The sequence below is a fragment of the Hemitrygon akajei genome, chromosome 8 (assembly GCF_048418815.1).
Source record: "Hemitrygon akajei chromosome 8, sHemAka1.3, whole genome shotgun sequence".
Taxonomy (NCBI): Eukaryota; Metazoa; Chordata; class Chondrichthyes; order Myliobatiformes; family Dasyatidae; genus Hemitrygon; species Hemitrygon akajei.
The window spans coordinates 52,159,714-52,174,613 of record NC_133131.1 but is presented as its reverse complement, the minus strand read 5'-3'; the positions used below and the strand labels follow the sequence as shown (position 1 = coordinate 52,174,613).

Below are 14,900 nucleotides of genomic sequence, written 5' to 3'. Positions count from 1 at the left end.
GAGATTCAATTAAATGCATGGTCATAGCCAGGTTAGTTACTGGTCAGATCGATGGTTTAACAATGCCAAACAATGTGAAAAATATATTCTGTTAGTTTCCTGTAATTTCACAGATGTTCCTTCCAGTATCACTATGACTTTCATGTGTAAATTTTCACTGCGGTTAAACAGGAGACTGAGGTGTGGCTAGTCAGGGTGGTATTCTCAGGTAGTTTGCACCAGCAGATACAGGAACACATTCAGACTTAAATACACAGGAAGTAGGAATGGGAAAATATTTAGTGAACTTTTTGCTCCCTGTCCTGGATCATCCATTTGAACTGTGATCTGAAAATGCTAGTATGCTGAAAGACACTCTCAACCCACTGCGATTCTATGACAAATGCCAACTCCCTGGATCTATCATAATCGCTGGAGCATCTGGGCAGTCAAGACACCAATATTAGACTATTGTTTATTGACTATAGCTCCACTGTCAATACAATTCCAAATAAGCTCATCAATGAAATCCTAGACCTGCAACTCAACAACACCCATTGCAAAAGGTGCTCCACAAGGCTCCTCAGCTCTTCATTTCACTCCATGTACACTCATGACCACGTGGTCAGATTGTGCTGCAAGTTTGGAGTACATAAAGGAGACAGAGAGCCTCTGGATATAGTGCAATGATATCCCTTGAGATCAGCAGAACTAAAGAAATTAACATCAGGAAGATGGGCAGGGGGTGGGGAGGGGGGGGGGGTTCAAGTTCCAAGGAGTGAACATCACCAAAGCATGTACACGCCATGACCAAGGAATCTCACTAGCACCGCTGCTTCCTCAGAAATTTCTAAAGAAATGTATGGCATGGAATGTTCCTTTTGTCTTTCACCAATTTTTATTGATTCACTATAGAATGCAAACTATCACAGCTTGGGATGACACTGTTCTGCCCGTGGCCACAAGAAATTTGGAGAGAATGGTGGACACAGCTCAGCTCATCACAGCAATCAGCTTCCTCTCCAGGTATTCTGTCTACACTTCTCGCTGGCTTGGTAAAGCAGCTAGCGTCATCAAATGAACCCACCCACCCAGACATTTTCTCTTCTCCTACCCTCCCATTTGGCAGAAGGTACAAAAGCCTGAAAACATACCATTAAGATCAAGGATAGCTACAAACCCACTATTTTTAAGACTACTGAACAAACCTCTATTACAATAAGATAGTCATTGGATGACATTGTCTGCCCCATTAAGGCCTTGTACTTACTGTTTTACTTGAACAGCACTTTCTCTGTAACTGGAACACTTTTTTCTGCATTCTCTTATTTTATCTCTTACTATCTCAGTAGATTGTTGTAATTATATTGTCTGTATGGATGGTACACAAGACAAGTTTTTCCACTGTACCCTGGCACGTGACAATAATAAACCAATTTATCAATTTAGCGACAATATTCTACACAAAGCTCGGCTATACATGTCTTCGGGAACAATAATATTCATTCTGATGACACTCTGTCATCATCACTTTATGTCCTACAAAATACATTATGAGACAGGTTTGTTCTTAGGTGTTCACGTACCTGACTCCCTGAGTAGGGTTGTAGTCACCACCAATAGCTTCTGTTGCATCAGAAAGAAAATTTGCCAGAACAGTTTTTCCACTCTGAAAAGATAAGTACAGGAATATAAATAAACTTACAATGATGATGGATCTGCTAGATAACTCAGCCCATAACCCTCCATTTCTTTCCTGTCCATATACCTATCCAATTTTACTTTAAGTGACAATACTGAACCTGCCTCTACCACTTCTACTGGAAGCTTGTTCCACACAGCTACCACTCTCTGAGTAAAGAAATTCCCCCTTGTGTTACCCTTAAACTTTTGCCCCCTAACTCTCAACTCATGTCCTCTTGTTTGAATCTCCCCTACTCTCAATGGAAAAAGCCTATCCACGTCAACTCTATCTATCTCCCTCATTATTTTAAATACCTCTATCAAGTTGCCCCTCAACCTTCTACGCTCCAAAGAATAAAGACCTAACTTGTTCAACCTTTCCCTGTAACTTAGCTGCTGAAACCCAGGTAACATTCTAGTAAATATTCTCTGTACTCTCTCTATTTTGTTGACATCTTTCCTATAATTTGGTGACCAGAACTGTACACAATACTCCAAATTTGGCCTTACCAATGGCTTGTAGAATTTTAACATTACATCCCAACTCCTATACTCAATGCTTTGATTTATAAAGGCCAACATACCAAAAGCTTTCTTCACCACCCTATCCACATGAGATTCCACCTTCAGGGAACTATGCACCATTATTCCTAGATCACTCTGTTCTACTGCATTCTTCAATGCCCTACCATTTACCATGTATGTCCTATTTGGATTATTCCTACCAAAATGTAGCACCTCACACTTATCAGCATTAAACTCCATCTGCCATCGTTCTAACTGGCCTAAATCTCTCTGCAAGCTTTGAAAACCTACTTCATTACCTACAACGCCTCCTACATTAGTATCATCTGCATACTTACTAATCCAATTTACCACCATATCATTAATGTATATGACAAACAACACTGGACCCAGTACAGATCCCTGAGGCACACCACTAGTCACTAGCCTCCAACCTGACAAACAGTTATCCACCACTACTCTCTGGCATCTCCCATCCAGCCACTGTTGAATCCATTTTACTACTTCAATATTAATACCTAACGATTGAATCTTCCTAACTAACCTTTGTGTGGAACCTTGTCAAAGGCCTGACTGAAGTCCATATAGACAACATCCACTGCTTTCCCTTGTCAACTTTCCTAGTAACCTCTTCAAAAAATTCAATAAGATTTGTCAAACATGACCTTCCACACACAAATCCATATTGACTCTTCCTAATCAGACCCTGTTTATCCAGATAATTATATATACCATCTCTAACAATACTTTGCATTAATTTACCCACCACTGATGTCAAACTTAGAGGCCTATAATTGCTAGGTTTACTCTTAGAACCCTTTTTAAACAATGGAACCACATGAGCAATACACCAATCTTCCGGCACCATCTCCATTTCTAATGACATTTGAAATATTTCTGTCAGAGCCCCTGCTATTTCTACACTAACTTCATTAACTTCCCTCAAGGTCCTAGGGAATATCCTGACACATTATGATTTATATGTAGATCATATACTCATAAAATATGAAAGTACGATGACAATATTTATAGTTTCAACAATGTAATGTGATGTTAATATTTTAATTTTTCTGTCTATTCCATCTCACACCATTGTGCACTACTTCCATTTTTGATGCTCTTAGGTTCCTATCAAATATTTTCCCTCTCACCTTAAACTGAGGCCCTCTAATTCATCTTCAGCATTATTTATTTTTGTAACATACAGAACATTTTAGGTCTTGCATTGCACTGCTGCTGCAAAACAACAAATTTCACAACAAATATCAATGATAATGAACCTGATTCTGATTCTAGTTCTTGATTCCCCAATGCTAGAAAGAAGAATTTGTGAATTCACCCATCTATACTCGTTGTGACTTTATACAGCTCTATATGATCACCCTAACATTTTTATGCTGTAAAAAAAAGTTCTAGTCTGTTCTACCTCTCTCCATAACTCAATTCAAAGTCTTAGCAATATCATCATAAATAACCTCTGCACTCTTTGCTACAGAGTAACCAAAACTAGACAGAATATTGTAAATGTGGCATCACAAAGATTGGGCAACCTGAAGATGTGGGTGGGTAATGTCCCACAAACCACTTAACCTTGTCAGCTGAACCAGCAAAATAACTTTGTTCAGTTCCCAGTTATGTTGCTTATTACTGTTCTGAAGGCAATTTTCACACACACACACACACACACACACACACACACACACACACACACACACACACACACACACACACACACACACACACACACACACACACACACACACACACACACACACACACACACACACACACACACACACACACACACACACACACACACACACACACACACACTATGCTGGAGGAACTCAGCAGGTCAAGTAGTACCCATGGAGGGAAATAAACTGTTGATGTTTCTGGCTGAGAACTTTGATCAGATTAGTGTCAGTGATAATGATGGGACTCAGCCCGAAATATCAATTGGTTAGTCCCCTCCGTGGATGCTGCCTTTCCTGCTGTGTTCCTCCAGCATCTGCAGAATCTCTTGTTCTAGTTAAAAAAAAATTGAAAGGATCCCCAGTACAATAAGGAGAACTCGTCACACAATCTCACTATGATTTTGCACTTAATTGTTTTCAGACATAGCATTTTCTCTGTAGCTGTTAGTTTATTGAGCACTGTGTAATGGTCTGTATGAACAGAATGCAAGACGAGCTTTTCACTGTATCTCAGTAAATGTGTTAATAATAACCCAATACTAGTTTCCTTTGTTTACATGCAACAACACTGTGACAAGCACCAATGAGCTCCTGAAGGGATGAGATTTGGCCCAAGATGTCTGCTCTGACGACACCCAATGAAATTAATTCCAACTACCTGCACAGGATCCACATCTCCATGTTCAGCTGTCAGTGTGAATGTTTCTAGAAAAACCACTATCATGCCACTGGCAGCCTGTATCAGACACCTACCACTCACGGTGTGAAAAAAATACTTAGCCTGCACATCTCCTTTACACTTTCCACCTCTCATTTTAAAGCTATATTGACTGGTAATTGACAGAACTACGTGGGAAAGGGATGCCAACTATCAACCCATCTTCCACAATTTTAATAAGCATTTATCAGCAACCCCCCTCCCACGGCCTCCAACACTTGAGAGAAAACAACTCAAGTTTGTCCTTATAGCTAGTACTAATCCAGGCAGCATCCTGGACCTTCTCTGCACACTCCCCAAATCCTCCACATCCATTCTGTAATGCAGCAACCAGAAGTGAACATGATACCCTAAATGTCACCAAAACAAAGCTGCAGAATGGAGTGAAATCTAACCATTCCCCTCTGCTTCTCTCACCCACCTCCATTCCCCTTTTATCCCCATGGCCCTGTTACCTCTTCTCTTTCCCCTTCCCCACTCTCACAACCTGCTCTTCACCTTCCTGCCTCTGGTTCGCCAACTCCCTTTGCTCCCTGTTCTAGTATCCTCTCCCGTGAGATTCCTTCATCTTCAGCCTTTCGGTTGTTCACATTGTTTCCTTTCTGCTACCCCCTTCTGCTTTCTCCCTCTCACCCGGATTCATTCATCACATTCAAACTCTCCCTCCTCCTTTTTTGTTCTGGCCTCTCCCCTCTTACCTACCTGCTAAGTTCCTCCAGTGCTCATCTGCATGTTCCTTCCCAATTCTTTAATAGGTACGAAGTTCAAAGTAAATTTATCATTAAATTGAATTTATGTCACTATACACAACCCTAAGATTCATTTGTTAATTTATTGAGATACAGCACAGAGTACACTGCCTATAAAAAGTATTCACACCCCATGGAAGTTTTCATGTTTTATGTGCTACATCTGTCCCTACACCTCATCTCTTACCACCATTCAGGGCCCCAAACAGTCCTTCCAGGTGAGGCAACACTTCACTTGTGAGTCTGTTGGGGTAATCTATTGCATCCGGTGCTCCCGGTGCAGCCTCCTCTACATCGGCGAGACCCGACGCAGATTGGGGGACCGCTTCATCGAGCACCTCCGCTCCGTCCGCCACAACAGACAGGATCTCCCGGTTGCCACTCACTTCAACTCTCCTTCACATTCCCATTCAGATATGTCCATACATGGCCTCCTCTACTGCCATGATGAGGCCAAACTTCGGTTGGAGGAACAACATCTCATATACCGTCTGGGTAGTCTCCAACCCCTTGGTATGAACATCGAATTCTCCAACTTCCGGTAATTCCCTCCCTCTCCCTTCCCCCATCCCACCTTCACTCTGTCTCCTCTTCTAGCTGCCTATCACCTCTCATGACTCTGCCTTCTTCTACTACCCATAGTGCTTTCCCCTTAGATTCCTTCTTCACTTATCCTGCCTATCCCCTCCCTGCTTCCTCTCCCCCACCCCTTGATCTTTCCTCTGATTGGTTTTCCACCCTCCACCACCTTCTTTATTGGGCCCCGCCCCCTCCTTCTTTAGTCCTGACGAAGGGTCTTGACCCAAAACGTTGACTGCTTCTTTCAACAGATGCTGCCCGACCTGCTGAGTTCATCCAGCTTTTTTGTACGTCTTCATGTCTTATTGTTTTACAACATTGAATCATAGTGGATTTAGTTTTTTTGATTCTGATCAACAGAAAAAGACACTTTCGTGTCAAAGTGAAAGCAGATCTCTACAAAATGATCTAAATTAATTACAAATAAAAAACACAAAATAATCGATTGCATAAGTATTCATCTCCTTTAATATGACACACCAAGTCATCACTGGTGGGCCAATTGGTTTTAGAAGTCACATAATTAGTTAAATTGAGATCACTGTGTGCAGTCAAGGTGTTTCAATTGATTGTAGTAAAAATACACCCCGATCTGGAAGGTCCAACTGCTAGTGAGTCAGTATCCTAGCAAAAACTACACCACGAAGAGCATTCCAAGAAACTCTGTGAAAAGTTATTGAAAAGCACAAGTCAGGAGATGGATACAAGAAAATTCTCAAATCACTGAATATCCCTTGGAGTACAGTTAAGCCAATCATCAAGAAATGGAAAGAATATTGCACAGCTGTAAATCTGCCAACAGCAGGCCGTCCTCAAAAATTGAGTGACGATGCAAGAAGGGGACTAGTGAGGGAGACCACCAAGAGACCCACGACAACTCTGGAGGAGTTACAAGCTTCAGTGGCTGAGATGGGAGAGACTGAGCATACAACAGCTGCCTGAGTGTTTCATCAATCGCAGCTTTAGGGAAAGTGGCAAAGAGAAGGTGAAATCTCAGCTAGACTTTGCCAGAAGGCATGTGGGAGACTTTGAAGTCAGTTGGCAGAAGAAGGCTCTATTGTCAGAAGAAACCAAAATTGAGCTTCTTGGCTATCAGCCTAAATGTTATGTTTGGCATGAGCCAAACACTGCACATTATCAAGAACACACCATCCCTACCATGAAACATGGTGGTGGCTGCATCATGCTAAGACGATGCTTCACTGCAGCAGGCCCTGGAAAGCTTGTGAAGGTAGAGTGTAAAATGAATGTAGCAAAGTACAGGGAAATTCTGCAGGAAAACCTGATGCAGTCTGCAAAGGAACTGCAACTTAGGAGAACATTTGTTTTCTAGCAAGACCATGATCCCAAGTATAAAGCTAAGGCTACACAGGATTGGCTTAAAATAACAAAGTTAATGTCCTGGAGTGGCCAAGTCACAGTCCAGACCTCAATCCAATTGAGAATTTGTGGCTGGACTTGAAAAGCGCTTTTCATGCACGATCCCCATGCAATTTGACAGAGCTTGAGCAGGTTTGTAAAGAAGAATGGGAAAAACTGAAGTATCCAGATGTGCAAAGCTGATAGAGACCTATCCACACAGACTCAAGGCTGTAATTGCTACCAAAGGCATGTCTATTAAATACTGACTTGAATGGGGTGAATACTTATGCAATCAATTATGTTGTATTTTATATTTGTAATTAATTTAAATCACTCTGTAGAGATCTGTTTTCACTTTGACACAAGTCTTTTTCTGTTGATCATTATCAAAAAAAGCTAAATTAAATCCACTGTGATTTAATGTAAAACAATAAAACATTAAAACTTTTAAGGTGGAGAGGCAAATACTTTTTATAGACACCGTTGGCTCTTCCAGGCATACTCAATAAATCACCAACAGAAAAATAACCATTATAGAGTACAGTTATACAGTATAGAGTATAGGGGGTGTTGCATTGCTTGTCAGAGAAAATATTACAGCGGTGCTTTGGCAGGATAGATTAGAGGGCTCGTCTGGGGAGGCTGTTTGGGTGGGATTAAGGAATGGGAAAGGGTAGTAATACTTATAGGGGTGTATTATAGACCATCTAATGGGGAGTGAGAATTGGAGGAGCAAATTTGCAAGGAGTTAGCAGATATTTGTAGTAAGCACAAGGTTGTGATTGTGGGAGATTTTAATTTTCCACACATAGACTGGGAAGCCCATTCTGTAAAAGGGATGGATGGTTTGGAGTTTGTAAAATGTGTGCAGGATAGTTTTTTGCAGCAATACATAGAGATACCAACTAGAGAAGGGGCAGTGTTGGATCTCCTGATAGGGAATGAGACAGGTCAGGTGACGGAGGTATGTGTTGGGGAGCACTTCGGGTCCAGTGATCACAATGCCGTTAGTTTCAATATAATTATGGAGAAGGATGGGACTGGACCCAGGGTTGAGATTTTTGATTGGAGAAAGGCTAACTTTGAGGAGATGCGAAAGGATTTAGAAGGAGTGGATTGGGACAATTTGTTTTATGGGAAGGATGTAATAGAGAAATGGTGGTAATTTACAGGTGAAATTTTGAGGGTACAGAATTTTCATGTTCCTGTTACGTTGAAAGGAAAGGTTAAAAGTTTGAGAGAGCCATGGTTTTCAAGAGATATTGGAAACTTGGTTCAGAAAAAGAGATAGATCTACAATAAATATAGGCAGCATGGAGTAAATGAGGTGCTCGAGGAATAGACAATAGGTGCAGGAGTAGGCCATTTGGCCCTTTGAGCCTGCACCGCCATTCAATCTGATCATGGCTGATCATCCACAATCAGTACTCCGTTCCTGCCTTTTCCCCATATCCCTTGACTCCGCTATCTTTAAGAGCTCTATCTAACTCTTTCTTGAAAGCATCCAGAGAATTGGCCACCACTGCCTTCTGAGGCAGAGCATTCCATAGGTCCACAACTCTCTGGGTGAAACAGTTTTTCCTCAACTCTGTTCTAAATGGCCTACCCCTTATTCTTAAACTGTGGCCTCTGGTTCTGGACTCACCCAACATCGGGAACATGTTTCCTGCCTCTAGCACATCCAATCCCTTAATAATCTTATATGTTTCAATCAGATCCCCTCTTATCCTTCTAAATTCCAGTGTATACAAGCCCAATCTTTCAACATATGACAGTCCCACCATCCCGGGAATTAACCTTGTGAACCTACGCTGCACTCCCTCAATAGCAATAATGCCCTTCCTCAAATTTGGAGACCAAAACTGAACACAGTACTCCAGGTGTGGTCTCACCAGGGCCCTGTACAACTGCAGAAGGACCTCTTTGCTCCTATGCTCAACTCCCCTTGTTATGAAGGCCAACATGCCATTAGCTTTCTTCACTGCCTGCTGTACCTGCATGCTTACTTTCAGTGACTGATGTACAAGAACACCTAGATCTCGTTGTACTTCCCCTTTTCCAAACTTGACACCGTTCAGATAGTAATCTGCCTTCCTGTTCTTGCCACCAAAGTGGATAACCTCACATTTATCCACATTAATCTGCATCTGCCCACTCACCCAACCTGTCCAAGTCACCCTGCATTTCTCCTAACATCCTCCTATTTCACACTGCCACCCAGCTTTGTGTTATCTGCAAATTTGCTAATGTTACTTTTAATCCCTTCATCTAAATCATTAATGTATATTGTAAATAGCTGCGGTCCCAGCACCGAGCCTTGCGGTACCCCACTAGTCACTGTCTGCCATTCTGAAAAGGACCCGTTAATCCCTACTCTGTTTCCTGTCTGCCAACCAATTTTCTATCCATGTTAGTACTCTACCCCCAATACCATGTGCTCTAATTTTGCCCACTAATCTCCTATGTGGAACCTTATCAAAGGCTTTCTGCAAGTCCAGGTACAATATAAAGAATATAAATACAATATAAAGAAGATAAAGAATGTAAAAAGAATCTTAAGAAAGAAACTAGAAAAGCTATAAGAAGATAAGAGGTTGCTTTGGCAAGTAAGGTGAAAATAAATCCAAAGGTTTCTACAGTTATATTAATAGCAAAAGGATAGTGAGGGATAAGAGAATACGTACACAACGCTGGAAGAACTCAGCAGGTCAGGCAGCATCCGTGAGAAAAGAGTAGCCAACGTTTCAGGCCAAGACCCTGAGTGGACAGCTATGTGTGGAGCCAAAAGAGATGGGGGAGATTTTGAACAAATTCTTTTCTTCGGTATTCACTAAGGAGAAGGATATTGAATTGTGTAAGGTAAGGGAAACAAGTAGGGTAGTTATGGAAACTATGATGATTAAAGAAGAGGAAGTACCGTTGCTTTTAAAGAATATAAAAGTTGATAAGTCTCCGGATCTTGACAGGATATTCCCTAGGACCTGGTGGGAAGTTGGTGTAGAAATAGCAGGGGCTCTGACAGAAATATTTCAAATGTCATTAGAAATGGAGATGGTATCGGAGGATTGGCGCATTGCTCATGTGGTTCCATTGTTTAAAAAAGGTTCTAAGAGTAAACCTAGCAATTATAGGCCTATCAGTTTGACATCAGTGGTGGGTAAATTAATGCAAAGTATTGTTAGAGATGGTATATATAATTATCTGGATAGACAAGGTCTGATTAGGAACAGTCAGATGGATTTGTGTGTGGAAGGTCATGTTTGACAAATCTTATTGAATTTTTTGAAGAGGTTACTAGGAAAGTTGACAAGGGAAAGCAGTGGATGTTGTCTATATGGACTTCAGTCAGGCCTTTGACAAGGTTCCGCACGAAGGTTAGTTAGGAAGGTTCAATCGTTAGGTATTAATATTGAAGTAGTAAAATGGATTCAACAGTGGCTGGATGGGAGATGCCAGAGAGTAGTGGTGGACAACTGTTTGTCAGGTTGGAGGCTAGTGACTAGTGGTGTGCCTCAGGAATCTGTACTGGGTCCATTGTTGTCTGTCAGAAACAGTCGGCCCTCCTTATCCGCGGGGGATTGGTTCCGGGTTCCCCCCGGATACCAAAATTCGCGGATGCTGAAGTCCCTTATTTTACATGTATCAGTGCAGTGATCTTTAGGACTCAGCGGAACCCCAGACTTTATTTAACATGTCCCCATGTGGTGGACATTAGGACCTGGCGGCGTGGCTCTGAATCCGCAGTGTTTCTGTTCACGAAAGTAATCACGATTGTAATTGAAAATAAGGTGGAAGTAATAAAGTGATCGGAAAGAGGTGAAAAGCCATCAGTCATTGGAAAAGCGTTAGGCTACAGTTGGTCAACGATCGGAACAATTTTAATGGAGCATGTGAAAGGCCCTGCCCCGATGAAAGTTACAATTATTACTAAGCAACACAGTGGTTAAATTATTGAAATACATATGTTTCTTAAGTGTTTTATATGCATAGAAAGGTAAAATATGTACTATATACTAAGAAAAACATTTGACTAATTGATGCTAAATAATACTGGATGTCCCTGTTCCGACTTCAAATCCGACTTAAAGACGGACTCAGGAACGGAACTCGTACGTACCCCGAGGACTGCCTGTACTTTTAAGTCATTTCTAGATTGCTTATAATACCTAATACAATGTAAATGCCATGTAAATAGTTGTTATATACTGTATTGTTTAGGGAATAATGACAAGAGAAAATAGTCTGTACATGCTCAAACGAGTGCTGAAGAGAGAACTTCCGGGTTTTCACGATCCGTGGTTGGTTGAATCCGCGGATAAGGAGGGCCGACTGTACATTAATGCTCTGGATGATGGGGTGGGATTAGTAAGCAAGTAAGTATGTAGTTAGTAAGTATGCAGATGATACTAAGATAGGTGGCGTTGTGGATAATGAAGCAGGTTTTCAAAGCTTGAAGAGAGATTTAGGCCAGTTAGAAGAGTTGGCTGAAAGATGGCAGATGGAGTTTAATGCTGATAAGTGTGAGGTGCTACATTTTGGTAGGACTAATCAAAATAGGACATACATGGTAAATGGTAGGGCATTGAGGAATGAGGTAGAACAGAGTGATCTAGGAATAATGGTGCATAGTTCCCTGAAGGTGGAATCTCATGTGGATAGGGTGGTGAAGAAAGCTTTTGGTATGCTGGCCTTTATAAATCAGAGCATTGAGTATAGGAGTTGGGATGTAATGTTAAAATTCTACAAGCCATTGGTGAGGCCAAATTTGGAGTACTGTGTACAGTTCTGGTCACTGAACTATAGGAAAGATGTCAACAAAATAGAGAGCGTACAGAGGAGATTTACTAGAATGTTAACATAAGAACATAAGAGATAGGAGCAGGAGTAGGCCAATCGGCCCCTCAAGCCTGCTCCGCCATTCAACAAGATCATGGCTGATCCAATCTTAACTCTAGTTTTCACTGAATCCCACAAGGCAACAGTGCCAACCAACAGGGCACCATGCCGCCCATTTTATTTTATTATTCATCCCGCCCAAACCCATGTGATCACCCGGGGAAAAAAAACTGAGTTGCCAATTGAGGAGAAAAAATCTGGAAAATTCCTCTCCGACCCATCCAGGTTATCGAAAACTGGTCCAGGAGATCACATGGCTGATCTAAACCTAGCCTCATGTCCACTTACCTGCTCGCTCACCGTATCCCCTAATGCCATTTTTAATCCAGGAAAATGACTATCTCCGTTTTGAATTTATTGAGTGTAGTAGCTTCCACAGCTCTCTGGGGCAGTAAATTCCACAGCCCCACTACCCTCTGAGTGAAGAAATTTCTCCGCATCTCAGTCCTAGAACGGCATCCCCTTATTTTAAGATTATGCCCCCTAGTCCTAGTTTCACCCATCATTAGGAACATTCTCCCCGCATCCACCCGATCAAGCCCCTTCACAATCTTATATGTTTCAATAAGATCGCCTCTCATTCTTCGGAACTCCAATGAGTAGAGTCCCAATCTACTCAACCTCTCATCATACATCAACCCACCCATCCCCGGAATTAACCTAGTGAACCTTCTCTGCACTGCCTCGAGAGCCAGTATGTCCTTTCTTAAATATGGACACCAGAACTGCATGCAGTACTCCAGGTGTGGTCTCACCAATACCCGGTACAAATGCAGTAAGACCTCCCTGTTCTTATACTCCATCCCCCTAGCAATAAAAGCCAGCATTCCATTGGCCTTCTTGACCACCTGCTGCACTTGCATACTAACTTTTTGTGTTTCCTGCACCAGGACCCCCATATCCCTTTGCACAGAAGCACTTTCCAGTTTCTCTCCATTTAGATAATAACTTGCTCTATTATTTTTCCTGCCAAAGTGCAAGACCTCACACTTGTCAGTATTATATTTCATCTGCCAAATGTCTGCCCAATCACTCAGCCTATCTATGTCCCCCTGCAGGGTTTCAATGTCCTTCAATGTTACCTGGGTTTCAGCAACTAAGTTACAGGGAAAGGTTGAACAAGTTAGGTCTTTATTCTTTGGAGCGTAGAAGGTTGAGGGGGGACTTGATAGAGGTGTTTAAAATTATGGGGGGATAGATAGAGTTGACATGGATAGACTTTTTCCATTGAGAGTAGGGGAGATTCAAACAAGAGGACATGAGTTGAAAGTTAAAGGGCAAAAGTTTACAGGTAACACAAGGGGGAACTTTTTACTCAGAGGGTGGTAGCTGTGTGGAACGAGCTTCCAGTAGAAGTGGTAGAGGCAGGTTCGATATTGTCATTTAAAGTAAAATTGGATAGGTATATGGACAGGAAAGGAATGGAGGGTTATGGGCTGAGTGCAGGTCGGTGGGACTAGGTCGGAGTAAGCATTCGGCACGGACTAGAAGGGCCGAGATGGTCTGTTTCCGTGCTGTAATTGTTATATGGTTATATATAGGGATCAATGAGCCACATCAACCAGCGTGCAAAAGTTTCAATATAAAAAATAAACAATAATACATAAGAAATAAATATCAACAGATGACATCATTAAATTGATTTAAAAGTACACTGCTTAAATTATATGCTGCAAATTGTAATGAGAGTACGTAATTCAAAAGAGGTACAGTATATTTGTAAATATTGTCAATAGCCCACTGAACGTCCCCGTGGTCGCAGCTTCTCAGAATTAGGAATCAGCAATGTTCTTGGAGTTAAAGCAAGAGAAAAATCGATAGGCATAAAGAAGAAAAGTCTAGGATTTAAATAAGATTCTGATGCCTGGATGGATCCCACTAAACCTCTCCACCGACTTTCCCACAGCCACTCATCACTGAGACCTCTCACCAAGTACTGAAGTGTTCTCTGTTGTTACTCCCAAGTCACAAGTGTTGCTCAGCCACGATTTCCAGGCCTGTGCTGCACGAAGAGTTACTGCCATAGGCCCGCACCGAAGCATCTGGTAACCGCACCGCCTGCAGCCGTACTAACCAGCCGCGGCAGCGTTCGACCGCCGACACTACATGGAGCGGCCTTGTGCACCAACCCCACACCCTGCTCTGCGCCCTGTGTTATTCCCCCGTCAGAATCGACCCCGCTCACCTCGCTCGGACCCACCAGGAGCAACTTGGTACTAAACATGACTCCACACCGCCGTTAACCCGCTCCCGTTACCATAGACACCGCGAAGCCCCGCCCACCGAGGGAAGGCCTTCACGTCATCCCGTCGCCTCGGCAACCTCCGCCCGCTCCCACCCGGCGCGGAACCGTCTCCTTCACGTCGTTTGCATTGGTACAACACCCGAGGCCTGTGAAGCTGGAAATCAACCGCTCATCGTCCTAAACACCTTGGGACTTCCGTTAGCAGCCCCGAATCGTCTCTAATATATACCGGTGCTATGATCCAGCACGTTCATTGGGGATATGAGGAGAACATAAGGCAACATTTGTGACAACATGAGATTGCAAGGTGAGCTTGCAGAGAGCTGATGGGTTGAATGGAATCGAATGCAGAATGGAAACAAACAACTGTTTGCTGTTAAACACAAGGGATTCCACATACGTTGGAAATCCAGAGTAAAACACACACAATGATGGAGCAGGTCAGGGAGCAACTGATGGAGAGGAAC

General features: G+C 42.4%; 1 protein-coding gene across 6 annotated transcripts in view; it reads right to left on the bottom strand.

Annotated features, from left to right (window-relative positions):
• ift22 (intraflagellar transport 22 homolog (Chlamydomonas)) overlaps positions 1–14,592 on the bottom strand; it is a 38,780-nt gene extending 24,188 nt beyond the window's left edge. The window contains exons 1-2 of one of the 6 annotated variants that reach the window (XM_073053849.1): positions 14,374–14,592; positions 1,566–1,648 (exon numbers count right to left, since the gene is read on the bottom strand). In XM_073053849.1, coding sequence (XP_072909950.1) covers positions 1,566–1,648; positions 14,374–14,412 — 122 coding nt within the window. In that variant the 5' untranslated portion in view covers positions 14,413–14,592. Of the gene's footprint in view, positions 1–1,565; positions 1,649–14,118; positions 14,324–14,373 lie in introns of those variants that run through there. The other 5 variants (XM_073053847.1, XM_073053848.1, XM_073053846.1 and 2 more) reach the window with 5 other exon arrangements.
• Between the last annotated feature and the right edge of the window lie 308 nt (positions 14,593–14,900).